Raw genomic sequence first — 26453 nt, 5'->3', positions numbered from 1 at the left:
GAGTCTGATACAAAACATAGGCAGGTTATGACAGCGGTTGGGGCGACAGAGAATTCTCGCTGTGTGATCATGTTGCCTGAGACGGCAATCCGCAGTGGTTTGTCAGAGAACGAGGAAACACAGGAGTTAAAGCGACGACCTTCAATTCCTCCAATATCGTGACAAACATTTCTATCTTACATCAGCAACTTTCAAACACCCTTCTACCTCAAATCACGATACTTTGCCTCCTCCTTCATCCTCTCCTCAACCAACTTGATAACTTTAGCATCGTACACCTCCTCCGGCGTCTTATCCCCCTTCAACACCAACTTTTCATGCTGAGCAACCTCATCCTTGGTCATGCAAACCAAATCCTTCACTGCAATACTCGAACTCTTCTGCCCTTGCACCGACGTATCGATGAAATTGCTCTCAGGCTTGCGCCAACGGCAAAGTGCCAATCGACTAGCCAGTCCACTGACGACACTGCGACCACGGTAGACTTCTTCAACCACATAACCCACGTCGTCTTGGGTGATGGGGATGCGTAAGCCAAGAGGATCGATAGACATATGTCTTGCCACTCTCTCTTCGGATCCTTGCAGAGAAGCCAAAATGCCATCATACATTTTGTCCCTAGATTTTGAGGGTAGGTATTCGTGAGGATAGCCACTGAGAGCAAGCATGACGTGATTAGCCACGCAAAGACCAAAGATGGCTGGCATCGTTCCCAACACGGGCAATATCCTGACTCTGAATTCAGGCAACACGCCTAGTTCATTGACACTGCCTTTGGCGTGTTCTTCGTCGGACAGAGGAAGCAGTTGGGCTTTTCCAGGTGCGGTCTTTTCAGAGGAATAGACTACGGGGATATTATCTTTGATGCCTCTCATGCGTAGTCTGCGGCGTGTAGAGCGAGAAAGAGGATCGTCGGTACTGGTGGAGATATCACCCAGAAACACGCGTGTAGGGTCTGATTTACAGCCCGCGCCCATGGAGGAAATGACTGGGATGTTGTGGGTGTGGCAATACGCCAGCAAGTCAACTTTGCTATCGATATTGTCAATGGCATCGATGACAAAGTCCGGCTTGTGACCATCTGAGGTCCAAGGCGCGAGTTGGGCTTCGGCGGTTGATCCCACGAAGAGTTCGTTGCGGCAGTCAAAGTGCGTCCAGGGAGTGATTTGCTCGAGGCGTTTGCGTAAGCAATGTACTTTTGGTGTTCCCACGTCTGCGAGGGTGGCTACAGCGTGACGGTTCAGAGACGACAGAGTGACTTGATCGAAATCAATGATGCGCAGTTTTCCAGCTCCGGATCTGGCGAGGGCGGCTGCGGCGTGAGAACCGACACCGCCGACGCCGACAATGATGATGAAGGCATTGCGAAGCTTCTTCAGGCCGTCGTCGGTGAGGAAGACGCGGTTGCGGGCTAGTTGTTCCAAGATGAGTTCTGTATACCTGTCAGACAATCGTGCTTTTAGCCAGTTTTGGGATATGAATCAACCTTCGTCGTAGTCTCCCAAACGTGCTCTCACAGCAAGAGCAGCACCTCTCTCGTCTTCCTTTGATGACTTGGAGCCATCTTGCACAGCACCGCCGAAATTGTTTATCTCATCGCCAGAAAATCAGTACTCTCTTCCTCCACACCAATCTTTGAAGCATGTTCCACTCACTTGGACGACATTCTCATCCTTGTCAAGATCAGGAATCGAGCTCTTGAGATCAGAAACACGATACTCTTGCTTTGCCTTTTGCAACCCCAAAATCGCACTGCCAACCAGCAGGCCAGAGGCAACTGCTGTGGCTGCCAGTTGCAGGTTATGCGATGACCTGACCTGATCGATCCAAGTCGATGACATGGCTTGTATATACTACCTCTCTTTCGGCGGTCAATCTTTGGAATGAGCTGCACGAAAGGGAAAGAATACAGACAAAGCACGTGAAGCAAGATTGACGTTTGACATGCATCAGTTGTGGCTTGCCGCGCTTGTCTGTGGCCGCAGAGAAGAGTCACGTGTCAAAAGTGTGGCTGACGCTTGCCCTACGTCTTCACTTTTCGAGTCTCACTCTCTGCATTCCTCACAGAAGCAGAAACCCTCACATGGAGATTGGAGATCAGAAGTGGTAAGTAAACCCTTCTTCCTCCCTTGCTTCTCTCCCATGACAAAGACATTGTCACTTACAATACCATTGTCCAGCAAACCCCCGATGCCGAGAATCAATCACACAACTACAGTCGTGCAACACAAACGCATGCCTGCATGCCGCTTGACGCACAGTGACTGAAACAACGAACAGAGATCGTAGGGGGTTTGTGCTGCGCTTGCTTCACTGATCCTTCTATTCGTGGTTTCTATCTTTTCTTTTCCTTACCATCTTTTTCTCGCCCTTCCTTTTGCCTTTTTATTTTCACACCATCTTCTTTACTTTTCTCGCATCACAGATTCTCTCGAGTGTCGAAACCCCTCATCCCCACGAAAACAAAAGGGTATTGTGCTAAAGAAGCAGAGGAAAAGACATCAGAAAAAAGTCCGCAAGAAGAACAAAAAGACGTGTTTAGCATCCTAAGGCGCTTGCTTGACGATACATCCATTCTTCACTCGATGGCCCCTTATCTACCTTTGTCGGAGAAAGGGGCGATGAGATTGACTCAAACGATAGTTTTCAATCGGATTGGCGCTGGCTCCGTCTTTTCTGCTTTGGCGACTTTTTTTTTGCTTCAACTCTCTTCACGCGATGCTTTTGGTTTTGAGGGGAGTCGAGCTTCACCTTGAAAGTTCTTGAGAAGCGACGAGAGAAAGAGATGGTTGGAAGCATTCAGCGGTAAGGAGGAGAGAAAAGGGAGTGGTGAGGAGGGAGATTCTTCTTGCTTCTCTCTGTCCTGTGATGATATCAACACATAAGCCAAAGTTGACATGGCAGCCCGCTTGTTGCAAAACAAGATCTGTGGTTGTCCTCTGTGAGAATAAAATTTGGAAGAGACAAAAACGAAAATTCTGAGGACACAAGAAACAAAGAGCGAAGCGCAATGGATGGAGAAGAAATAGGGGGGGTTATCGGAGAAGTAATATATATATGCATGTAGGGTGGGAGAGCACTCGAGGGGCCATTCTCGTTCCACTCGTGCGCTTTTTGCCTTCTGGGGGGTTTTTTTTTTCTGCAGAACGACGAAAGACAACATTGTACAGAGACACATCCTCTGCCTCTCGCTCAGAATCTGTCTCGTCTTCTGTTTGCGCGCAACACCGTGAAACCAACATAAGCACCCACAACCACCAAGCCAAACAAGATGAACTTGAGGAAAAACCATCCCCAGCCTCCACTGCTTCCTTCCTTCTTATACTGATTCGGCTTGTATGCATTCTTGCTGTAGTCCTTTGGTGTGCCAGCAGCGCCGCTGGGACTGTACAAATTCTTGGTTTCCACCTTGATGATGTCGTGGTTATCGGAGAGTTCACCAGTCTCGGCTGAGAAACCGAGATAGGTGACACCAGGGAGCTTGATGTTGGGGACGTCAAAGCAGGGTGTCCATTCGTCTTCTTTTTTGTACTGAAGCTCAACCTTCAATGATTTTTCGGCAAAGTAGGTTACGCGGGCTTTGGTGGGGATGTTTGCGTTGCGGAGACCGCGTGCCTGTTGAGTCTGTGTCAGTGGAAAGAGGAACGAAGAAGCAAAGGTAGCAGCAGATTGCCATACCGAACAGCCAGCAAGTTCATTCGCCTTGCCGTCATGAGCCTGATCATACGGCGTATGTCCATCCCCCAACATAGCCATGACATAGGGAAACACAACTCCAGGGCGATTGTTCTTGTACGTATCGAAGAAAACACCCAACCCCTCAAAGTTATCCTTGTTGCCAAACACTGGACCTTGTTGAGCGCGATCGGTAGTCACCCACATGGCGAAGCCATCGCCAAACAGGTTGCCTTGGCCGTTGATGTCAAATTCGACCTCGATCTCCCAGTTTGTGGCGGTAAGGGGTACGCGCGAGTAGATCCAGCCGGACTGCGAGGGTCGGTCGGAGGAAAGGCGGATGTGCTTGTCGGCGCGGATGATGGTGTCGCCGCCAAAGTCCCACCAGCGGCTTTGGAGGTCAGAGTCGAGGTATGGTTGGACCAAGGAGTGGGTGCGGAGCTGGTCGAGTGTCAGAGGGATGCTTCAGGTAGTATCATCGCATGTTCATACGGGGATGCTCTTCACATCAGACGAGTCCTGAGCATGTGCAACCGCCGACCACGTCGCCGCAGCGGCTCCAAACAGAGACAAAACCCGCATTGCTGAGAAAAAAGGATATAAGAAAACAAAAAGGCAGCACCCCGTTTGGGCCTTGTGAGAAAGATTGAGGATGTTTCTATTTACAGCGCCAAGGGGGGTTGCTTTCGTGTCATCTTTGGGGGGTTTGGAGCATCTAGAGCTCCGCAACGCAACAGCACAAACAGTTCAAACATGCATGGCATGGGCTTCGAACATGACGTGCATATCGACTTTTGTATCGACATACTCGTAGACAAACACCCACACATATCACATCAATCGCATAACCATGTCTTTCCTCGGAGGTTCATCTGCCCCTACGGGCGCCAGCCAAACCCAGGCCATCAAGCAACAAGTCGCACAAGAAGCCGCCGTCGCAAACGCAAGACAGCTCGTCGAGGTACACCACAACCCTTTACTCTTCTCCAATCCCCCAAAACGCACACACACTGACCATTTTGCTCATCAGAAACTCAACGAACACTGCTTCGAACGCTGCATCCCCAAACCCGGCTCTTCGCTGTCGTCGGGCGAGTCGACCTGTTACTCTCAGTGCATGGAAAAGTACATGTCGGCCTGGAACGTCGTGTCCAAGCAATACATCAATCGCATACAGAGAGAGGCTGGTTCTGGAGGCGGTGGTCTGATGATGTAAGAACACCCAACAGCCATTTTACGACAATACACAAGAAAGAAAAAAGAAAAGAAGGAGAGCGAGGACAAATTTGTATGATATATGCATAGAGGAAGATTGCCCACGTCCAAAAAAAGAATAATTGTACAACTACCGAGCAAAAGCAACTTCCATTATAGATTGGCCTTGGGAGGCGGTGGAGGGTTGGCCAGTGTCTTTTGCCTTTGCGAGTAATCCTTGACGATGATGGAGCACTTGATTTCCTTGCACAGCGACTTTCTTTGTGCCGGAGGAAGCAGCGCTGCGAACTCAAGGCCAGATGCTCTGCAATTGCTGTCAGCTCGTGAACTCTCTGCACACCATCAACACATATACCATACCTTTCCACAGCCTCAAGGGGCACCTCAAAGTCTTGCAGAGGCTTGTCATTCGCAATCCTCGCATTAGGCAACACAAAAGCACCCAAAGCAACATTTCCGCCAATCTTTCCATCTTCCGCGAAAATGACCTTGTAAAAATGCGTGGGCACAGCAACGTTGGGAGGGTTACCAATGACCTCGTAGCTAACCCTCCACTTGCCATCTGCCTCTTTCCTGGGCAAATACAAAGGCCCAGTCACTATTCTCACAGAAGGATAGCGTCCAGTGAGACGACGGCAGAAATCCTCGAAATGAGCCCAGTAATCTCTGTTGAACCCCTCGCCAACCTGAGGACACATGTTGCTCAACGCAAATGTATCATCCATGGCTTGCTGCGACCACTTTGCGTCTGCAGCAGGAACCTGGTGGCCTCTGTCATAGCCGCTGCGGAAGTAATCCTTGAGCTTCGCGCGGAACTTTTCTGGTATGGCGTCGTCCTCGACGAACACAGAGTGCTTGCGGTCGGCATTGCTGTTCTTGAGCGATTCGGGGGTAATGTGCTCGACCACCCACGCCGGGTTTCGCGTTCTGCGATCGTATGCAGAGGTCAGGGATGCGGCTGCCCTCAAGTCCGACACAGGGCCAGGGAATCCGTATTGGTAGAGACCATTAGGGTCGACGGATCGGGCGACAGCAGCGAGAGCTTCCTGGACACCGGCGGGTTTGCCGACAGCTAGTGGCACATTGGCAGCGGGAGTAGGGAATGGAGCGGCGGGGGTGTTGACGCTGACCGGGCTGGCGGTCTTGCGAGGGAACAGGGCGGCCGTGGTTGCTGCTCCGAACGCGGCGCCGCCTGCGGCAACGAGAGCGAGCGTGACTTTGGACATGGTATCACGCATGTACTCGACGACGATACCGAAGAGAGACGGACGAGGGAGACAAACAAACGCGGTCCTGACAAAAAAGTGCTCGTGATGCTCGTTAGCGCCAAACAATCAACGCCAAGCCATCAATGTACAAAGTCGATGGTGTCTATATCAATATCATGCAAGAATCTTTCGATGCATTAATTACGTATCTCCTCAGATATAAGACACCTTGACCCCCATGCCTATCGTTCTCTGCACTTTATGTAACCCACCCTGGAGGCTCCGTTTGACTCTATCTCTGACATCTCGGCGCGCAAAGGCCAGAGTGAAAGCCATCAGAAAGAGTACAAACCGGAGCAGCATCATCGGGTTCTGGCTGAGAGACTTCCTAGCATTCAGTATGGCAGCCTGCATGCTCGCAAATATAGAACGATAAACGCGCGGCGAAGGAGGCGTGACTTTCTTCTGAGGTGGCTTCGCTCTCGAGGCGGGCGGGGTTCTGTTGGTTTGTCCTGCTCTGGCATTGTTGTTGCTGGAGGCGGAAGGTGTTCTGTTTTGCGAGCCAGCTGTGCGTGATCTTTCATCAGCCTCTCGTCGCCTTCTCTCCTGCTCCGCTCTGGCCTCTTCCTTCCGGCGTCTCTCGTCCTCAAGGCGTCTTTGTTGCATTTCTTCATCTTGACGGCGCTGTAGCTCTTTCTCTCGAATTCCATCGAGGGCTCTCTCCTCTTTCAGTGTGTGAAGTGCTTGTAGGAAAGCATCCCTTCTCTCATCATCCAAAACTTCGCTCATGCTGATGAAATCACGGGCATAGTCCCACTCGTCGTTTTGAGGCAGAACATGCAGAGTGTAAAGCTCGAGAAGCTTGAGACGAGTGTTCAGATCGCGTGGCGTACTTGTGCCATTGTGATGAGACGAGTTGCGCATAGATTGCTGCGAGGCTTCGAGGTGGGCAGCAATGTCGAAGCTGGGGTTGGACAGGGCGGAAAGGTATGTTTCAAGGCGCTGTTGGTTTAGCTTCTGCGACGGCATGTGTGCCAGAAGCAACGTGGCACTATCTTTGGTCAGCAAAAGTCAATTGGTATAGCCTAAGAAGCTTCTTACAGATTGACAACAACCTCAGCATCGACGGTGCCCTCGTGCCCTTGATAGCCCTGCTTGACAACGAGATCCCAGATGGTACCTGTACGAGCGTACGAGGCCAGTTCTCGCCATTTTGTATTTCCAAAGACTAGCTTGCCTTCCTCTGGACCTAGCTCTATGATGGCATTGAGCAGAGTCAAGTAGAAGCTCCACACTTTGACGCGGCTGGTCTTGGACGCGAATGCGACGGGTGCGACATTACGGTCGGTTTGGTCGTCCTGTTGGAAGAGAGAGTCTGGAGCTTCGGGCGAGATGATGGGATCAATGGTGGACAAGGCTTCATATAGTCTGCGGGTGAGGAACAATTGAGCAGCCTGGCGATAGGTTCTGGCTATTTGCGACGACTGCGCGCGAGCTGATGAGAGCGACGATATGGACGAGGTCAAGTATTGCGACGAGAGCGAGTCCTCGTACGACATGGTTGATGCCGTAGAGTCAGTGGGCATGTCGCGCAATGCTCTCTGTTCTTTGAGCAACCGGAGGAAGCCCCCTTGGCCGGCTATCGATCTTGTTGTTATCCTCGCTCTTCCCCAGTCATTCCTTCCTACACCGGCTTCTGAGAGCACATGGGCCGAGGTCCAATGAGCGCGTCCACGCACGGACTCTGCACGCTTACCGCCTTACTATCATCATCATCATCCATGATGCATCCAGCGCGACTCTGTGAGGCTATTCCTCATACCAATCATCTCTACTTGCAACATACTGTGTAGTCAGTGAATAGTATAGAGTGGCATAGTCAACGAGGTATTTGCTCTACACCCAGAGCATATTACGTCAAAACAATTGACTTGGCGTGGTAGGTATTCGTTTGCCTCTCAGTTCATTGTCTCTTCTGTCTCCTGCAGATCACTTTCATCTGCTACCATTTGCCTCTGCTCTTTGCTTACAAGATCCCACACCATCGGTCTTCACCCCTTCAACATTCTTCGACATGGATATAGATAAATCATCTTTTCCTTCTCGCCTCCTTGACGTCCTTGAGGCTATTGCAGAAGCACATTTCGTGTCTTTTGATCTAGAGCTCTCAGGCGTACCTGTCAAGGGACAAGCAAAGGAGAAGCCCGGCAAACCTTCGCTTCAAGAGCGCTATCTCGAAACTAAGAAGGCTGCTGAGCAATATCAGATCTTGCAAATCGGCCTCACATGCGTTAAGGACCATGTGCTTCACGGCGGCTACGTTTGCAAGCCTTTCAACTTCAACCTCAGTCCCGTAATCGAGGAGCGATTGGATGTTGATCGCACCTTCTCTTTCCACAGTGGAGCCGCCGAGTTTCTACTTGGAGTCGGTTTCAAGTTTGACCTGCCTTTCACATCTGGAGTTCCCTACTTGTCCCGAGATGAAGCTCAACTTGCAGAAGAGAGAGCGGCTGCACGAAATGATAAGTCATCCTTCACCGACATCGAGATCAAGCCGGAAGACATTCAAGCTCTGGAGTTCCTCAAGAGGGTCCGATCTGAGGTTGATGGCTGGCTAGAGACTGGACAGCCGAGCCCGTATTCTGTTGTCATTGGTCCTGTGCAGAGCAACGGAGATATCAATCCTGAGCTCAATCGCTTCGAGAGACGACTGGTGCACCAGATCGTTCGCGCAGAGTACCCTGATCTTGTCAGCATTCCCAACAAAGGTCTGGTCCGTGTTTCCAGACTCGATCCCGAACGTGAGGAGTACATCAAGGCTCAGCGTAAGCGCGAAGTTCAAGAACGCATCGTGAAACAGACTGGCTTCAGATGGATTGTCGAGGCGCTATGTGGGAACGCTCCCGACAGCATCGATGTCCGATCGTTCGCCCAAACAGCTGGTGGTGTTCCTGGCTTCGTTGACCTTGACATGCTCAAGTCGCGCTTCAATCGTGCTAAATACATGATTCGCAACAAGAAAACCGCTCTCTTCGGCCACAACCTATTCCTCGACCTCATCTACTTCTACAGAACTTTCATCGGAGCGCTACCCGACACCGTGGACGAGTTCGGCACCCTCATACACGAGCTCTTCCCAATCATTGTCGACACCAAATACATGGCGACTCACAATTGCGGAGATATTAATCCTCAATCTTCTCTGGAACAAATAGCAGAGAAGCTCGCAGAGCAACAGAAACCTAGCGTCATCACACACGAACACCACAACAAATACGCCGATACTACGGCATTCCATGAAGCGGGCTACGATTCCATGCTTACGGCTGAGGTTGCTGTGCGTCTGTCAGCAAAGCTTGAGCTTGCAGGAAGTCATGGCAACGACGAACCACAAAACACGATTCCACCCACACCACCAGATGTGGACGGTGGTGGTGTTCAGCTCGACAATAACACACCTTCTGTAATCAACTCTGCCATCGATAGCGTCAAAGGCCTTCTCCAAGCTCCTTTCAATATACTGGGCGGACAAACAAACACAACAGACCAGCAAAAAATCCAGCCATCGAACCACACAACACAAGAAGACTCACTAGCTGCCCAAACCAGCGAACTAGACATCACGTCCACCGACTCAGCAGGCCTTACGAGCAAGAAGTCCAAGAAGAAAAAGAAGAAGAACAAGAAATCTAGGACCGCCACTGCTGTTGCTGCTCCAGTACACCAAGGCGGCCGCTTCGCCCACGCCACAGCCTTCGATCATCTCCAAGACACCCTCGACGAAGCTTCCGAGGAAGAAGCAACACCCCCAACCACATCATCCGAAGAAGTGCTCGAATTCGACGCCTTGCCCTCTGAAACCGCACATGCTTCTGACCCAGTGATTGCAGACACAGATGGTGTTTCTGATCCTCAGGTCAGAGCGTCTTGGGATACTATTCCTGCGTTGGCGACAGAAGATGTGCAGGCTTTGGACGAGAGAGAGGTAGGCACTGTGATGCCTTCGTTCAAGTCGGACTTTTGGAAGGTATACGGTAATAAGCTGCGTGTCTTTGGCACGTTGGAGGGGGTTGCCATTCTCGATTAAAGATGGAAAATCCAAAGAACTCAACACAAACAAATGCGGAGCGTTGGGTTCATCGTAAGCATTGAGCTTCTGATCTTCCAAGCCCAGATCATTGCGGCAGTAGGACTCGACATGTCTCCTGCATATCGAAAGGCCTACAATGGCGGATGCAGTATCAGACCCTTCCGTTCGTATGTCGGTCTGGATCCAGTCATTCTGGTAACCTTGGCCTCTACTCGCGAGAAAAGTTCACCTCTGGAAACAGCAGGAATCCAGTAAATGAAGAACAAAAGATATTCAAGAACGATCAACGGCAAAATTCATAGTGTGTCCTCAGTGCTTCATGCCTATGTCTGTCTTGTGCTGTGTGCCCTGTGTCTAGATGCTTTGTTGCCTGTGTCATGCGTCTATATGTGTGATTGCCCGTGTGGGCGCATTTCATGTCATTAAAAATCGTATGCCTTTCGAAGCCTAATCTATCAAAATCCGATATCCCTGAGTCGCTGACGACAAGATGTCGAGTCCGGATATTTGGACCTCCAATATGGAATACAAAAATAGAACTAGAGATTAGAAAGAAAAAAACGGGAAGTGAAGCAGTGCATACGAGCAGGAGGTCCGTTGACAGAAGAAAAAAAAAGAAAAAAAAAAGAATCAGAGCTTACAATCTGTCCTCGCTATGTATTGGACTTTTATACGTGCAGACAGCTACAGAATCGCATAGTTATGTTGACATATAGAAAGAGATCATTGAAAGTTTCTGATTTGATCGATTCTGCTAGGACTCTACTACCTTCTGGACAGGGCTACGTATCTCTCTCTATAGTTTTCAGGTCCGCTCGTATCTTGTCGTGAGAACAGGGTGGGAGTGACAGAATCTAGCACAGATGACACAAAAAGGCTAGAAAGAATAACTTGGAGCTTTCTCTCGAGCCTGCTGTTTACTGCGCTACTCCCCCTTCTCGAGACAATATCTCTCTGGGTTTCTCAAGGAATCATTGATCCAAGTGATCGCGGTTACTAAAAGCCTCGCAAAGTGAGACAGCTGGAACAAGAGCGAGGTAGGCGTTGAATGAGATTTGATATCATCTGGAGGCAGCCATTGGTCAGAACGAGGAAGAAGATGTGTAAAACTTAATGTAAGTTTCTGAGATAGCGAAATATATACAAAGAAAAGCATCCCCCGAGGCTCTTTGGCCATCGGTAAAAAGGGTATAAGAAAAAAGGCCATTAAAGCCTCTCAAAGGCTGTGATATCATAAAAAGCGCCGACCCATGTTGTAAACCTCCCAGATGTAAAAGTCGTTATATGTACAAAACTTTTCTCATTCAGTTTTTGCATTTGGCGAGGTTGATGGTAGGGTCGATGGTGGGATCAACATCCAAGCCGCCTTTTTAGTTCTCTGTTTTAGTATTAATATCCATGATGGGTAGAAGAAAGAGATGCATCACTTACTCAAATTGATCAGGGAGTTGCCATCGGCAGAGTTGCCGTTGCCGCTGCCGTCGCCAACAGAGTTGCCAGTGCCGGCCTCGTTTCCGTTGCCGGCAGAGTTGCCATTGCCGTTGCCATTGCCGGCTGCGTTGCCGTTGCCGTTGCCCTCGGCGCTGTTGCCGTTCAAGGCTGAGTTGGCAGAGCCGGGGGAGAGAAGGTTGCCGAGGTCGCTGAAGATGTCGGGAGTAGCGGCGGCGACGGGGGTGGGAGCGGCGGCGACGGAGGCAGCGAGGGCCATCAAGACAGTGGCGAAGATGGTCTTGGAAAGCATAGTTGCGGTATTGTGTGGTTGTTTGGCGGCGGTGGTGTTTTAAGTAGCGATTGAGAGGATGTGATGTAGAGTGAGAAGAAAGAAACACCATGAGTGGGACTACTCATCCTTTTTATGTGTGATGTGCTGCCTCTGCTGTGTCGTTGAAGGTGACATTCGATCGACAATCAGTGATGTGCAAAATCCCACATACGCAATGTAGGTCGTTGCTGCTTTCGTAGCTTCGCCATGTTGAATTGTCTGTTTAGGCTTAGAGAAGACTGTTCACCGTAATGAGAGCCGCGGTGCCTGGTACCCCAAGCATGCGATGATGTTGCAACTCGCAGGAGGCGTGGTCGATCTGGGGGATAGTCGTTGATCACATCCCCGAAGTGAGGTTTCGACAACCCACCCGAAGCTTGCATTGCCTGTATTGGTCTAGTCGAAGCTGGATGATCGACATTCTGATTCGTGACATTCGGGTTGAAGAGCCGCTGACCCTTGCACATAGATCTTGGCCTGCCTTTCTTGACCATTGATCATCATCATTCAAGGACTTTGAGCTGCATTGTTCCTGGCTTGATGCTTGGTCTTGACTCAAGAATTGGAGAAAGTCTGAGAATGCAACTCCGAACGGCGCAATCACGAAGCCCATCTCAAGTCACCACCAGCGGCAGAAAGACCTGACTCAATGCAAGCCAGATGAAGTCACAGGAGATAAAGTCCGTCTGGTAGTGACGAAACAAGCCTCTTCCAAGAAACGCCGCATTCGAAAATTGATCAACAATGACCTCTTCGGAGAAAAGCAGCCTACATGAGTAGCGTAACCAAGAGACACACAAGCGTAGGAAGTGGATCGGAGAGAGGAACAGAACTCGGAACACCCTCCAAGAGATCTACAGAGCAACACGGCGTCACAATTTGACAAGAAAGGAAGGCCTCAAGTGATGGAGTGTCGTGCTTGTCATCAACTCGCGCCGTCCAAAGCGTCGTTCGCATCGGAGAATTTCTCAACCGATGAGATTGAGGTGTGTAGTTTGACCAACCATTGTCTCGGCATTCCTACTGTAGCTGATCTTTCCCCCACCTCGAGTTTGCAAACAGTCGTTGGAAACGTGCCTGCGGAGAACCGCATTCTTTCAGCCGCAACGGACTTCGTTGACGCTGGTGGCGCTTTACAGTTTTCCGAGCCTCAATCCTGCCTCATAGTCTATCCAGCATAGGAAAACAGAAGGATGCCTTTCTGTAGTCATCCAAGGTATCCACGAGATCAGCAATCGAAATCCCCAACGCGAAAGATGATCAACTCTGATCATCTCCTTTGATGTGACGGGTCTTGTTGATCATTTGTGGATTGGCGTTGCAAATATCCCACGCTCCGCCTGCTTTCCGAGAGCCAATGATCGTGGGAAATCGGCAATCGAGAAAAATGTACAATTGGGTGATCATCTAGCTGAAATGTCGCTTTGTCGCTGCTCTTAGGAGCAACAATGCCTCGGCTTGAAGGAAAGAGCAGGTCGTCATTGTTCTATTGTTGATAGGTACAAAACCGCGTAATCAAGGCGAAAAAGCAGTGCGCTCACGCTTGTAAAGGTAAGCAGCGGAAGGGGTATATCAATTGACTAAGGAACAGAAGAAAGAGCAAGGGAAAAGTCAAGTCGCCAATCGAGGCCAGGGCTGAAACTGATGAAAGGCGCAACCCGCTTTCTGACTACTACGCGCGATTATATCTACATCACATTACACCGTTCTTCGCGCTCGGCCTGGGAAATCCTACCACCAGAGCCAGGAGGAACATAGCCAGAATACTGTGGAGCAGGGTCAAGACCTGCACCAGCCTGGGGACCTTGGCCTTGACTCTGCTGCCTTCTAAGCCGCTGAGAGTTGCTGTTCGTCCGTCCGAGGCCCATAGCACTCGAGCGTCTGCGATGCATAGATGGTGGCTGACCATTCGGATTGTTGCCGTTCTGGTTGGCAAAAGGACCTTGTTGCATTTGCAGGGCTGTCAAGGCGCCTAAAGCGTCTCCCTGTCTTGGATTGCGTGTTGCGCCAGCTGGTCGATAAGGTCTGTCAGAAGCCGCTTGCTCGTACGTAGGCGGCTCCTCATCGCCGTCGTCTCTCTCGCGAACATAGGGTGCGTCTGCTGTTGGAGGCGCATTATTACGTAAGGAGTTGGAATTGGTGTTCATGTTACTTCTTCGAGGAGGCACTGGAGGACGTTGCTCCGAAGTAGGGCTACGTCCGGAAGACGCTGATTCGCGCTCAAGAAATTGACGTGAAAGCTCATCTTGTCTTCGTCGTGACGCTTCAGCCTGACGTTGCTGATCCTCCTCTTCTTCTTGAAGTTGTAGAGCCAGAGCTAGATCAGCATCCTCCTGCTCCGATCCATGTCCACGAGGCTCCGCAGGTGCCTGTATTTGAGCAGAAGGAGTTGGATTAGCAACAGCAGTACCACTCTGTGAGTTGTGACTGTGGCCCAAAGGTACAGAAGGAGTGTTTCCTACAGGCCTGAAGTCGCCTGAGAAGAAGCTGCCAGCTGCACCACTAACATCAACCAAGCTTTCCCAGACGATTTCGTCATGAGACGAGTAGCCTGCATCCGTCACGAGGTTCATGAGTGTACCACTTCTCGGCTGCTTGTACAGTGTCGAGAAGTGGTCATTTCTGAACAAGATGGCGATTTGGCCAGGCTTGAAAGAGTCAGTCATGAGCTTGAGCCCGTGCTCGGTCAGCTGAGTAGGGTAGCTGGTCATGAACTCTCTAATGTTGATTATATCCTCAAAGAGTTGCTGCTCGTGCGCCGATAGTCCATCGGTTCCCAGCTTGTGCTCAAGTTCAGCCTGAGCGAACTGAATATTTTGAGCATCATCGAACGTTTTGGCCGAGCGCTCAAAGGCTTCATAAGCTGATGACGAAGAAGTTGGAACCCAGCCGTGAACCAAAGGTATTTCAAAAGCGCTGTAGAGGCGCATTTCTCTTGTATCGTCAAACCCTCCAGGCTTTCCTTGTGGGGCATTTGGAGGGCTAACGAATCGAGGGTTTACGTTCATGCCAGTGTGTAAGGTGATAAGAAAAGAGTAGAGATCACCAACATCAGGGAGTGCTTTGCTTGAGATCTCAGTCCTCCTAGCGAGTTCCTCGAAGACAGCATCCAACAGAAGACCAAGGCTGATCTGCTCGCGTGAACTCAGAGTATCCACCAGGATTGTCTTCGGGCCCTCAGGAGCGGACAGAGTTAGAGCGTTGACAAGAGCCAGCAAGGGACAAGGACCGTTGGCGTTTTGCGTCAAGATGGGACAGCGTCGCATAGAGCCATTGGGCCCTACGGCGGCGTCAAACCAATTGATCTGCTTGATCTGGTATGTCACGTTTCGCTGTTTACTGAGTAATTCTTCGGCAGACTCTATAGGAGCGGCAAGATTGGTGCGTTCGGGCTGCGGGACGCTGACAGGCTCGGGATTTGCTGCTGGCAGCGGAGGAGCATCATTGGTGCCGAAATCTATGAGAGATTCTTCTTGCGGAAAAGGAGCACTGACAGTAGGCTGTGAGAGAGGAGGGTTGTACTGCCGGTTCATGGGAGGAGGTGGAGGTGCAGGAGGAGCGGCAGTGACAGCGGCGGGCGGAGCATTGAAAGCCAAGGGCGGCGCAGCAGAGTTGGGTGGCGGAGAGGGTGTAGACTGATAGTTTCTACGTGGAGGAGGCACGAGAGAAGGTGGTGGTCCTGGAGGCGGTTGGAAGATGGCTTCGAGTTGATGCGGCTGTGGACTGGGAGTGGACTGCCACGGTGTCTGGACGTTTTGTTCACTGTCGAGGTCTTGCTGCCACGGGTTGGAAGATGTTTGTGAGACCAGGCTTCTCCTACTGCTCTTCTGAGGTATCACCGGCGGGGGAGGGCCTAGACTCTCGGTGTTTGAGTTCTGCTGGACGTGATCGTCTAACGATAAGGCCGCGAAGGTAGGCGCAGGAGGCAACGAAGGAGGTTGGTGAGATGGTGGGAGTGGAGGAGCGGTAGTAGGCTGGGCGGGTGTTGAGCTCCATATGGACTGGCTGTCTTCTGAAGGGTAAGGCGGAGGCTGCGTCTGTGTTTGAGACTGGTTGTGCAGGTTGTGGTATGGGTTGTGCGATTGGAACGATTGTTGAGGTGGAATCGAAGGTTGAGATCGACCAACTCTTAGCGAGGCTGGAATGTCGTTAGACTCGGGGTTTGGGTGATCATTGTCGTCGTTGTCGTGATCAGAGGAGAAGCCGGAGTTCCAGGTGTTGTGTGAAGAGGCAGAGCTGCTCCTAGTACGGTGCAGAGAGAGATGGTTGTCGTGTGGTGGTTGGTAGGCAGACGCGTGGCCGTCGGTTGCAGAAGGTGCTGTTGGTGAGGCAGGATACGGCGCTGTGGAAGCTGACTCGGGATTACGAGATGGAACGGGTTTTCTCGACAACATGTTTGAGCGAGTGTTGAATATACAGAATCTTGAAAGCTCGCGCAGGCTGCAGTCTAAAGACAGTGGCTAGCATTCAGCGTCATACTGTACAGGCGTGCGCGGCCCGACCTCCCGTACTACCCCACGGCATGTGAATATGTGGCTGAGTATACAAAAGTGTGGCACAGCCGGATATGACCACGGAGGAGTCAAGGCAGTGACGGACCCTTGGCCGAAATCGCGTGTGGCTGGTGCAGCAGCTTTGTCAAAAGTTTGGCGGGGTTTTTCGCACCTTCCTCACGACACAGCCATACACAATGTCGATTCCCAGTCTGCGCGTCTTGTTGGTAGGAAACGGTGGTCGCGAGCATGCTCTTGCATGGAAGCTCGTCCAATCACCCCACGTAGACCACATCTACGTCGTGCCTGGCAACGGCGGTACCGCAGGGTTCGTCCCCTCATGAGCAGCCAACCATTCTTCCAATACTCAGACGAAGCCTCGCAGTTTCCCTCAGAAAGTCACAAACGTCACCAATGTCAAGGCCGACGACTTCCCTGCTCTGGTCAACTTCGCCCGCGACAACTCGCTCAACTTCCTGGTTCCCGGTCCCGAGGCCCCTCTTGTTGCTGGTATTGTCGACTACTTCGCTCAGCACCTGCCTGAGGTCAAGAGCTTCGGTCCCAATGAGGCCGCTGCCCGTATGGAAGGTAGCAAAGCCTTCAGCAAGGATTTCATGAAGGAGCACAACATCCCCACAGCCGCATACGAGAACTTCAGCGACTACGAACAAGCAAAGGCATACCTCGACAGCATCAGCCACGACGTCGTCATCAAGGCCGACGGTCTCGCTGCTGGCAAGGGTGTCATCATCCCTCAGACCAAGGAAGAGGCTGTGCAGGCGCTCAAGGACATCATGCTGACCCGTGAGTTCGGTTCGGCCGGCGACACAGTCGTCATCGAGGAGCTGCTTGTTGGTGAGGAGTGCAGCATCTTGACCTTCAGTGATGGTTACAACATTGCCAGTCTGCCTCTCGCTCAAGACCACAAGCGCATCTTCGATGATGACAAAGGTCCAAACACTGGTGGCATGGGCACTTATGCTCCCACTCCTGTCGTCTCTGCTCAGGAAAATGTCGACATTCACAAGACTATCCTTCAAGCCACCGTTGATGGCATGCGCAACTCTGGCAACATCTTCATCGGCTGTCTCTTCACTGGTATCATGATGACCAAGGCTGGACCCAAGGTCCTCGAGTACAACGTCCGCTTCGGCGACCCGGAAACACAATCCGTCTTGACTCTGCTCGAGTCTGATCTTGCCGAGCTCATGTACAGCTGCACCACAAATTCGCTGTCTTCGCTGGGTCCCATCAAGATCTCATCACGCTCTGCTGCTACTGTTGTCGTTGCTGCTGGTGGCTACCCTGGCTCGTACGCCAAGGGCACTCCCATGACCCTGACTGCTACTCCTGAGGATACTGTCATCTTCCACGCAGGTACCGATATCAAGGATGGTCAGCTCGTAACAAGTGGTGGCCGTGTCATCGCTTCCACTGCCACTGGTTCCACTTTGAAAGAGGCCGTCACTCGTGCCTACGAGGGAGTGCAGACCATCAAGTTTGAGGGTATGCAGTACCGCAAGGACATTGCCAAGCGTGCGTTGAAGTAAACATTCACATGTCACGTATTTCTCTTTTTCACGTTATATAGACCTCCATTATGATCGCCAAGACACAAAATTGCATACACAAACTACTCAATTACAAAGGTGAACTGACGTTGTTAGGCGATTCCATTGTGACTCCGAATAAATCTGGTTTCACTCGCGCCTTTCACCACTGTACCACAACTTCACTACGCTCGGTCAACGACTTTTTTACTAGAATCACTCGGGCTTTCCGTTCGCTTCTGGTCTTTCACTTCAACTGCAATCTACTGTTTCACTCCTGCCTCCTCCATGGCAGATAAAAAGGCCATGCTCAACACATGATCTCTTCTTCTGCCACATCCAACTCTCCAACGATCCTTCCACCTACTTCATAACACCTTCACATCCATCCATACAAGCTTAGTCCCTTCCATCAAGGTGACTCTCGACCCCAATCTCAGCATAAATCCCCACATCAGGTCGCTTCATTCAACTCCACCAACCTTCGTCAACCAGCAATACAATTCACGTCATGTCTACTCCTGATACATGGCCGATCAACTACCCTGCTCGTGCCACCGGCAGATCTCCGTTGTGGATTAACCGCCAAGTCAAAAATGTCATCAAATGGCTCGAGATTGGCGAAGAATTCAGGGTTATCGCAAAAGAAGAAAATGTGTACGAGGATTTCGGCAAAGGATACCCTGAGCGTCGCAACCTCATCAGAATCCAGCTCCAGGATGAGCCTGATGGCACAGGCGGACCTTATGGCTTTGCACTCAGTGCCTATATGGCAATCGGCAAGACCGCCGACATGAACACGCCTATGACTCTGCAAATTCCCCCAAGGCCACCTCCATCAGCTCTTGTCTGGGACAACCGTAACGCAACGGGTCCTAGCACCGTATTCGGCAAGACCGTTCTTGGACTCGTCGAGCAAGACTACAAGCAAAGAGATCAGATGGCTACCTACAATCACGCCATGGACGACTTGAACACAGCCGAGAAACAAGCAGAGGTGGCACACACAATCTGGAAAGGATTTGCTCTCGTCCAAGTCGAAGGGTCAAGCCTTGCTGACGTTCTCGAGAAGAAAGACTTTCATGTAAATGAGCTGAAAAAGATTGAAGAGATCCATAGCGAATGGCGGCATTCTAAGTTGAGCGATGACGCTAACATCCTATACGGCGAAATCCTTTCCGACTTTGCCAACGAACCCGACAGAGAGGACGAGATGTATGGTGGTAGAACATGTCGTCCTCGCCAAAGAAAGGGAGAACATGTCAACGCAGCAGAGGAGGTTGCAAGACTCGGAAACGCTTCTCAATATGGACGCAGCGCACACTACAGAGCATCTGCTACGGCTCAGGAGAGAAGAATGGTTCCCCTTTGCGTTTTACCTAAGGATTGGAAGTACACATTCCTCGCAGAGCAGATTCTTAATCAGCTCTTCCAGCTGTACTCAGAGAACGTTCTAAGCTTTGGTCGCAATCAAAGAACGGCCGAGACCGGCACTGCTGCTGCCAAGTATTGGATTGATTCGGAACTGGCATGGATGCTACAAGAAATTGCATCAAAGGTGTTTGAGAAGACTGGATGGCCTGGAGCACTAAAGCGCCCAGCAACTCTTGCTCCTTTCGGAAGCACGGTCGGCCTTATGTGGAAAAGCCCGATTGCTGACGCACACAACTACCAGCGGACTCTATACACTCGGTCTAGAGACGGCGAATACTTGCTCTTTCGTCGTTCGCCACTCCCAAAACCGAAGGTTTTGTCTGTCTTCGGAAATAATCTACTTCTCGACGGTGCCACTTACCACGTTCCTGACGGCGTTCTTTTGCATCCGGTCATCGAGCTTACCGTGTCCGGTCAGGCTCACCCAAAGCCCTGGGCCTGTATTCCGAACTGTTTCGGCACCAATGACGTACAGCTGGCTAACTCGTGGGCTTTGAGGCTCGAGTGGCTTGAAGGCACTACCTGGAAGGCTATCTACGTTCAAAGTGTGAGCATGCACCCTATCTCTGGCGATAAAGGTAGGCCTTGCGCATTCGCAAACTACACTAAGAGCATTGTCATCAATCACCGCCTCCGTAACACGACTTTCACTCCAGGCCCTGGACTTGAGTTCTTACGCGAGCAACTTAAGAAGACTTCGCTTCTTAGAGCGGTCGTTGTAGAGACGGACTGGCTTACTAGGACTATCCAAGTATCCAGATTTAACGAGCCCCCTCGAGCCGTGACCCCGGCCAACAATCCTCGCCTCCTGACTGTCGCCGAAGTTATGGAAAAGTACCAAGCAGCTGCCCTTACCGACACCTATCGCTACTGGGAAAATGGCCCCCAAGAACGCCAAACGTGCGACCTTCACATGGCCCGAGGGACCCTAAGTCCCGATTGTCGCGAAGATTGTATGCTATGTCAGCGATTCAACACCTTGCGCACATTTACTCCAATCAAAAGCCTTAAGGATTCCAAGCTTTGGGCATTCTTAGCCAGCGCAAAGGCGGAGCACTGGGTTTACAATGTTCCTAACCCTGGTCTACAGACCTTTGACATGGAGCTGCTACCGGAACATACTGAGCAAGAAACAACAGAAGAGGCTTAAGCTCCTTCAACAACAAGAACTTTGCGCGTAGAGCAGCATGGTTGGCAGACCGAGCAGATAGTCAAAATTAACACATCACCCATAGAGCCACTACAAAGACCGAGTTGATGGTAAGGGACAGTGCAAATAATGCAAAACATACAACTTTTGATGGATATGATGGAAACACGGGATTCGCGCATTTCTTAAGCTCAGCGGAGCTCGCTTGCAACTTAGATGTCCTTTAGATTGAATGCACAACCTTTAACCTGTCTCCGGCTGGCTCTTTAGGTCGCATAACCAGTGATTCTGTGATCACCGTACGGCAAAAGGCACCTCAGCTAGAAGCAACATCCATACTGCACACATGTCTAATTAAGATCATTCCAGACGCAATGGCAGGAGGAGACGAGCCTGAGGCCGTGCACTCTTTCGAAGAAAACATCGCGGCTTCTTCTTACACTGGTCGATAGCTGTTTCCCTCTAGATGGCTAACATACGCTGCTTGCTCTTTCCACCTAAGAAACACTGTGCACATTATGTAGAAATTTCGCTCTGGTTTTTACACCTTTCCATAGATATGTCAAAATGTCGAATGTATACTGCACCTCTGGCGATTCGTTTGCTGCCGGCAAGGTCATCAAAGCGCCTACATATGCTGCAATACCTGGCCCTGATGAAGAATACGATCCGCACAAGCGACATGAAGAGACAGTATGCTAAAACAACTCTCATGCTAACACAACCACTATCAAGAACTCCAATATACTTATTATCCATCGCCAACCTTACCGATTTCATGCTCAAGCCACTACTATTGAGAACTCTAATATACTTATTATCCATCTCCAACACTACATGAATCTCTGTCTTCTCACTACTTCGTCCCCACTGACGTCAAGAGCATGGACATTGAGTCAGACACTGATGCATTCTAGGAGAGAAAGAGGAAGGGACTCCTGGAACTCGACGACCCAACGATGTTCGACGACCCAACGATGGCCCCAAAGAAGCAAAGGAAAGAAAGGAAAGACAAGGGGAAAAAGAAGGGAAAGAAGGAAGAGAAGGAAGAGAAGGTCAAGGCCGAAAGGCCGCCCCTCACAGACGCGCAACAAAAATGGATCGACGATACATTGAAGAAGTCAGCAGCAGAACGAGCCGCTAACCTCAGAAAAAATTATGTTCGAAGAAAACCCGACGCTTGGACCACCTCGTGATAGTCATCTTCACCTCACACATCACACAACACACAACTCTCGTCATCATGGGAGTGCAAAAGAAGACGCGCAAATTCGCCCAAGTCAAGCGAGTCATCGGCCAACGCGATGCCCGCCTCAAGAAAAACGAAGTCAAAGGCGACGACAAGCCCAAAAAGCCCGCCGAGGAAGTAGTACGAGACATGTGCGTATTCTTCCTTCCTTGCTCTCTTCTTTTTGCGCAAATCCACTGACACAGAGTCACAAAAACAGTCCACAAGCACCCTCGTCAATGTTCTTCCAACACAACACCGCCCTCCAACCCCCGTACTCCGTCCTAGTCGACACAAACTTCCTCTCCCACACCGTCCACAACAAACTCGAATTACTCCCTTCACTCATGGACTGCCTCTACGCCACCTGCCGCCCCATAATCACATCCTGCGTAATGGCCGAACTCGAAAAACTAGGTCAAAAATACCGTATCGCGCTCAAAATCGCCAGAGACGAACGCTGGGAAAGATTGGAATGCTCGCACAAAGGAACGTATGCAGACGACTGCATTGTGGATAGAGTGTTGAAGCATAGGATTTATCTGGTCGCCACGAATGATAGAGACTTGAAGAGGAGGTTGAGGAAGATTCCCGGTGTGCCGATTATTAATGTGGCCAAGGGCAAGTATGTTATCGAGAGGTTGCCTGATGCGCCGGAGAAGTAAGAGAGGGGAAGAAGATACCTTGGCAGAGAAGAGGAAAGAGCGAGCAAGAATCGCGCATACCATGGAAGAAAAAAGAAGTTTGTTCGCAGATTTTGCTGCTGCTGCGAGGTTTATTGCTGGGAACTGGAGTTTATAAGGTTGCATCACTGGAGAAAGGCGTTTTGTTCTGTTTCCAATTTCTCGGCCATCCGTCAAAAAAAGACGAAAGAAGCTGCTGGGTCTCGACGTCTGTCTCCACCGCATCGGACATCACTTTTGCAGGTTGCAGACATGAAAAAATTTGTTGTCATCGCAGAAGATACAGACGATTCGAAAAGATCATGTCCATCCACACCCCATGTCTTGCTCCTCGTGTTCGCTATCATGTTCACCATTCGAGAGAGAGGCTGATAAAGAATCTTGTCTTTTGTTCCAAGAACCGACATTCGATCAAACCTTTTTACTGTTTCTGACGAGGGCGGCCATCAGATGCGTTCGATACTGCTGTAGACAGATCCCTGCGCCTGAACTCGACAATTGGATCGTGATCACCCATCAGTGACCGCAGGTTCGATGCTCTGACACAGAAGATCGAAGCATCCATGTCGAGAAAGAATACAGACAGATACAGAGTGGAATGACCAAAGAGAAAGATGAAGCAGAGACAGAAATCAGGAGCATATGTACAAGAGTACGACCAATTAGTGGTTGAGGATATCGGATCAGACAGAGAACAGAAGGGAACAGAAAACCGCAAAACTGCAATGTAACATCTTTCAAAAGCAAGCTCTTGTCCAACCTCGAAAAAAAAAAAGCGATGGTTGAATCATGAAACAAAACTGGAAACGCATAAACTTCTTGACAAGCCTTTGTGATTGGCAAAGGTGTAACCGCATCCGCTCCCCATGAGAAACAAAAAGCAAGATAAAAAACACCAAACCAGGGCAGGTCGGCAACTGGAAGAGAGAGAGAGAGAGAAGAAAAAGTTGCCGACCTCATCATTATGCCCCTCCAGAATAGCCCAATCTTTCCCACCATAACCCCCACCTAACCGTCCATATCCATGGATCGAGATGCACGTGTGTCGGATTGCAGCATGAAATCGTTCATCTCCGTTTGATGTGTATTCGGACATATGCGACCTTCATTCGTGTATGAAACGCGAGCACGCGTCAAGGTAGTAAGGAACAAGTCGTAGTAATTCATGCAATGTCAAGGTCCGTATGTCGTAGAAGCAGCATGCTTGTGCAGAAGCGTCGTAGACTTCGCGTGGTCAAGCCGTACTCTCGGTCATGTCGTTGACAAGATTCATCGCTGGCCAAATTCGGATCGGTATCAGAGGACGTTGACCGACATGTCGCCGCTCAAGAGGCCGTACTTGGACATAGCCAGGTCGTCGTCGACGAGACCCATCCCAATGCCACTATCATCCAGATCGACTGTATCTAGGCCTTGACTTTGCATAGGCTGAGAAGGCAAGGACTGTTGTGGATGCGACATTGCGAACCTCTGCTGGGGCTGGGATGAGAGTTGTTGTGATTGGGACAACTGCATTGGCTGACCTCCCATGTCAAAGGAGGCATTGTAGGTGTGCATGGATTGCGTAGAATGAGCTCGTGTCACTTTTAGGCTTGGAGTCAGTCAGAGCTCTATGGAAAAGACAATCGGGAATAAAAAGTTGAGAACTTACTTTGAGCACTAGCAGGTCGGGACACTGGCTGCATCTTGAAGTCAACTTCGATGCTGCTCATTCTGCTGTCGCTGCCACTGCGCAAGCTGGCATTCGAGTCAATAGGCTTGACCTCCGGCGAGACCTGAGCATTCGATGTGGCGGGAGCTGCATGAACGGGATTGTGCTCGAGGAAGCCACCCATGGCTGCCAACCACAAGGCCATCTCATCGACAAAGATCTTCATGACCCACCAAGTCTGGTAGCTGGCACCTCCCATGATGGTAATGTCTCTTAGAGCTGCAGTTCCAACAGCACTGATGCAATGCAGCAACAGCCTCGTGTTGGCTTCAGGAAAGCGCGAAGGGAGGGATGTGAGGAAGGAGGACCATCTGTCAAGAACGTTTTCGGTCGAGACCTGTCCTGATTGGTCCTGAACCGGCGGTTGCTGGAAGGTAGGGAAATTGGCCTGAGCGTAGCCATAAGCTTGGTTGTCGTGAGCGAAGAGAGGATTGTCGGGGAAGGGTGGGGAGCTGAGAGGTTCCAAGAGACCTCTGATGTCGCAAGTCATGATCTTGTAGACCTCTTCGTAACCACAGGCAGGAAGTTCGGCCTCCATAACACGCTTAGGATTGACCATGGTCACCCACTCGCGCCACATCTGTTCACGGTTTTGGTCGACGGTGAGGAGATTCGCGGCGGCGTGAGCAGCAGCATTGACACGGATCAGACGATGCAGAAGACTGGCAAATGTGGCGGCAGGCTTAAGCTTGGCTTGCAGGACGTGGGTAGGATGCGAAGCAAATGTTTTCGAGATGTGAGCATGGAGGTTGGTCGAGATGTTGTTGAGAATGTTGATGACGACGGGCGGTGCAGCCTGGAGGGTGAGACGGGAGACGAAGCGAACCATCTTCTGGTACATCAAGGTATCGCAGGCTTGAATCCAAGGTGCAAGGTTAGGATGAGCCAAGAGCTTCTGCACAGGCACCGTTAACGTGCCATGGAAGGATGTGAAGAGGCGGAAGAATTGCTTCTCTTTGCAGAAGCGGATGCAGTCGATCAACGATGTGCAGTGAGTGCGGTACAGAGCGGTGAGGGCTTCAGCCGTGTCTGGGTCCGTCTTGACGGGGCAGAAAGGCAGGATGTTCGGCAGCACAATCGTGTCATTTTCTTGGAAGGGTGTCTCCTCCTTTGCAGGGAAGCGTAGATTCTGATCATACATGATGGAGCAGTCGTTGTCGGCCACCATGCCACGCGTATCTGGGTAGGCAAAGAGTCGCGCCGTTGATGGGGGACCACGAGGCTCGGCTAGTGGTGGAGGTTGCGACTCGGCTGAGCCATCGTTGCTTTCTGTCCCGTCGAGGCCGTGAGATGGGAAGGCGGCAGCATCAGCAGGTAGGCGTGGCACCTGGTTAAAGTCTAGAAGAGGGTTGGTCGAGGCACTACGGCGCATGTCGGCAGCTTCGGCGTGTAACGAGTTGGAATTTGAGCGTTGGAGGCTGAGCTGCGAGTCCGAATTGTCGTCGACAAGACACAGGTCGACATAGTGGTACTTGGACTCACCACGGACACCAAGCCGTCTAGTTTGAATGCCCGGGAATATGACTCGTACCAGCTTACCAAACGATGCTGGATTGAGAGGCACTACACGCTCCGTACCGCACCGCGTAGCGTAGTGTGAGTAGACTCGGTTGCGCGGCACCGAGGTTTTGGCCGCCTTGCACACCTTGCGCAACCTAACATTGTGTTAGTAAGAACCAAGTCAACAATGAACAGAATACTCACCAGAGCATAGCGAACAGTTGCTTTGTCTTTTCGGCTTGAGGAGTGCGCTCCTTGGCGATGACTTCTTGGGCGACTTCTGGTAATGAGCGCGCCTCGTTCTTGGACAGCAACTCGCGCAGTTCCTTGTCGTTGGTTGCAGTGGCGGATGAACCCTTGCGCCGGCGATCCTCTGGCTCATGACCACCGAGTTGGGGAAACGCGGCCATGTTCATGGGGACGGCGTACTCGGCGGGTTGGAACATGTAGGAGCCGTCATTGGTCGCGAACTGCTGAGCTTGGGCGGTGAATTGGTCCACGGGGATGTGTTGTGATTGAAAGGTGCGCTGCATCATTTGGGCATCCATGTGTGGTGCTGAGCCCTGGGCATAGTGTAGCAACATTGTTTCGGGGTTGTGGTGGTTCATGTATTGTTGTTGATGCAGCATGTCGGGAGCGGGAGAGTGGGCGCTCTGAGTCGAGGCGCGCGACAGCGGACGGTGTATCGAGTGGGCAGAGCGTGTTCGCTGCATGGTGGACTATGTCGATTGGTCTCTCGTGGTCATAATCCAGC

General features: G+C 50.9%; 12 protein-coding genes across 12 annotated transcripts; 5 read left to right on the top strand and 7 right to left on the bottom strand.

Annotated features, from left to right (window-relative positions):
- Nucleotides 1–203: 203 nt before the first annotated feature.
- Nucleotides 204–1841, bottom strand: M436DRAFT_52456 (uncharacterized protein; the record flags this gene model as incomplete). Its single annotated transcript, XM_013569728.1, has 3 exons — nt 204–1432; nt 1487–1592; nt 1656–1841. 3 exons carry the CDS (start codon nt 1839–1841, stop codon nt 204–206), a joined length of 1521 nt encoding a protein of 506 aa, XP_013425182.1.
- Nucleotides 1842–3192: 1351 nt separating this feature from the next.
- On the bottom strand, nt 3193–4257 carry M436DRAFT_52141 (uncharacterized protein; the record flags this gene model as incomplete). The annotated part of the gene is made up of 3 exons (XM_013569668.1): nt 3193–3615; nt 3679–4116; nt 4168–4257. 3 exons carry the CDS (start codon nt 4255–4257, stop codon nt 3193–3195), a joined length of 951 nt encoding a protein of 316 aa, XP_013425122.1.
- A 268-nt stretch (nt 4258–4525) lies between these two features.
- M436DRAFT_74680 (uncharacterized protein) lies at nt 4526–4891 on the top strand (the record flags this gene model as incomplete). The annotated part of the gene is made up of 2 exons (XM_013569842.1): nt 4526–4636; nt 4706–4891. 2 exons carry the CDS (start codon nt 4526–4528, stop codon nt 4889–4891), a joined length of 297 nt encoding a protein of 98 aa, XP_013425296.1.
- Nucleotides 4892–5043: 152 nt separating this feature from the next.
- On the bottom strand, nt 5044–6116 carry M436DRAFT_52485 (mitochondrial nuclease; the record flags this gene model as incomplete). Its single annotated transcript, XM_013569734.1, has 2 exons — nt 5044–5194; nt 5251–6116. 2 exons carry the CDS (start codon nt 6114–6116, stop codon nt 5044–5046), a joined length of 1017 nt encoding a protein of 338 aa, XP_013425188.1.
- A 195-nt stretch (nt 6117–6311) lies between these two features.
- M436DRAFT_52269 (uncharacterized protein) lies at nt 6312–7657 on the bottom strand (the record flags this gene model as incomplete). Its single annotated transcript, XM_013569687.1, has 2 exons — nt 6312–7149; nt 7200–7657. 2 exons carry the CDS (start codon nt 7655–7657, stop codon nt 6312–6314), a joined length of 1296 nt encoding a protein of 431 aa, XP_013425141.1.
- A 3835-nt stretch (nt 7658–11492) lies between these two features.
- M436DRAFT_65751 (uncharacterized protein) lies at nt 11493–11929 on the bottom strand (the record flags this gene model as incomplete). Its single annotated transcript, XM_013569769.1, has 2 exons — nt 11493–11554; nt 11620–11929. The coding sequence occupies 2 exons, from the start codon at nt 11927–11929 to the stop codon at nt 11493–11495; spliced, it is 372 nt and encodes a 123-aa protein (XP_013425223.1).
- A 2489-nt stretch (nt 11930–14418) lies between these two features.
- On the bottom strand, nt 14419–15483 carry M436DRAFT_52540 (uncharacterized protein; the record flags this gene model as incomplete). Its single annotated transcript, XM_013569741.1, has 1 exon — nt 14419–15483. A coding segment is annotated over one exon (1065 nt), but the record flags the coding sequence as incomplete, so codon positions are not given.
- Nucleotides 15484–16640: 1157 nt separating this feature from the next.
- On the top strand, nt 16641–17993 carry M436DRAFT_52367 (phosphoribosylamine-glycine ligase; the record flags this gene model as incomplete). Its single annotated transcript, XM_013569709.1, has 2 exons — nt 16641–16771; nt 16829–17993. 2 exons carry the CDS (start codon nt 16641–16643, stop codon nt 17991–17993), a joined length of 1296 nt encoding a protein of 431 aa, XP_013425163.1.
- A 511-nt stretch (nt 17994–18504) lies between these two features.
- M436DRAFT_65748 (uncharacterized protein) lies at nt 18505–20577 on the top strand (the record flags this gene model as incomplete). Its single annotated transcript, XM_013569768.1, has 1 exon — nt 18505–20577. One exon carries the CDS (start codon nt 18505–18507, stop codon nt 20575–20577), a length of 2073 nt encoding a protein of 690 aa, XP_013425222.1.
- Nucleotides 20578–21144: 567 nt separating this feature from the next.
- Nucleotides 21145–21773, top strand: M436DRAFT_83907 (uncharacterized protein; the record flags this gene model as incomplete). The annotated part of the gene is made up of 2 exons (XM_013569841.1): nt 21145–21270; nt 21495–21773. 2 exons carry the CDS (start codon nt 21145–21147, stop codon nt 21771–21773), a joined length of 405 nt encoding a protein of 134 aa, XP_013425295.1.
- Nucleotides 21774–21820: 47 nt separating this feature from the next.
- On the top strand, nt 21821–22470 carry M436DRAFT_83906 (FCF1 small subunit; the record flags this gene model as incomplete). Its single annotated transcript, XM_013569840.1, has 2 exons — nt 21821–21957; nt 22026–22470. The coding sequence occupies 2 exons, from the start codon at nt 21821–21823 to the stop codon at nt 22468–22470; spliced, it is 582 nt and encodes a 193-aa protein (XP_013425294.1).
- Nucleotides 22471–23784: 1314 nt separating this feature from the next.
- Nucleotides 23785–26412, bottom strand: M436DRAFT_65746 (uncharacterized protein; the record flags this gene model as incomplete). Its single annotated transcript, XM_013569767.1, has 3 exons — nt 23785–24071; nt 24140–25854; nt 25904–26412. The coding sequence occupies 3 exons, from the start codon at nt 26410–26412 to the stop codon at nt 23785–23787; spliced, it is 2511 nt and encodes an 836-aa protein (XP_013425221.1).
- Between the last annotated feature and the right edge of the window lie 41 nt (nt 26413–26453).

This window comes from Aureobasidium namibiae (genome assembly GCF_000721765.1).
Source record: "Aureobasidium namibiae CBS 147.97 unplaced genomic scaffold scaffold_14, whole genome shotgun sequence".
NCBI lineage: Eukaryota > Fungi > Ascomycota > Dothideomycetes > Dothideales > Saccotheciaceae > Aureobasidium > Aureobasidium namibiae.
The sequence above is the reverse complement of the archived record's forward strand: the minus strand, read 5'-3'. Positions and strand labels throughout refer to the sequence as shown.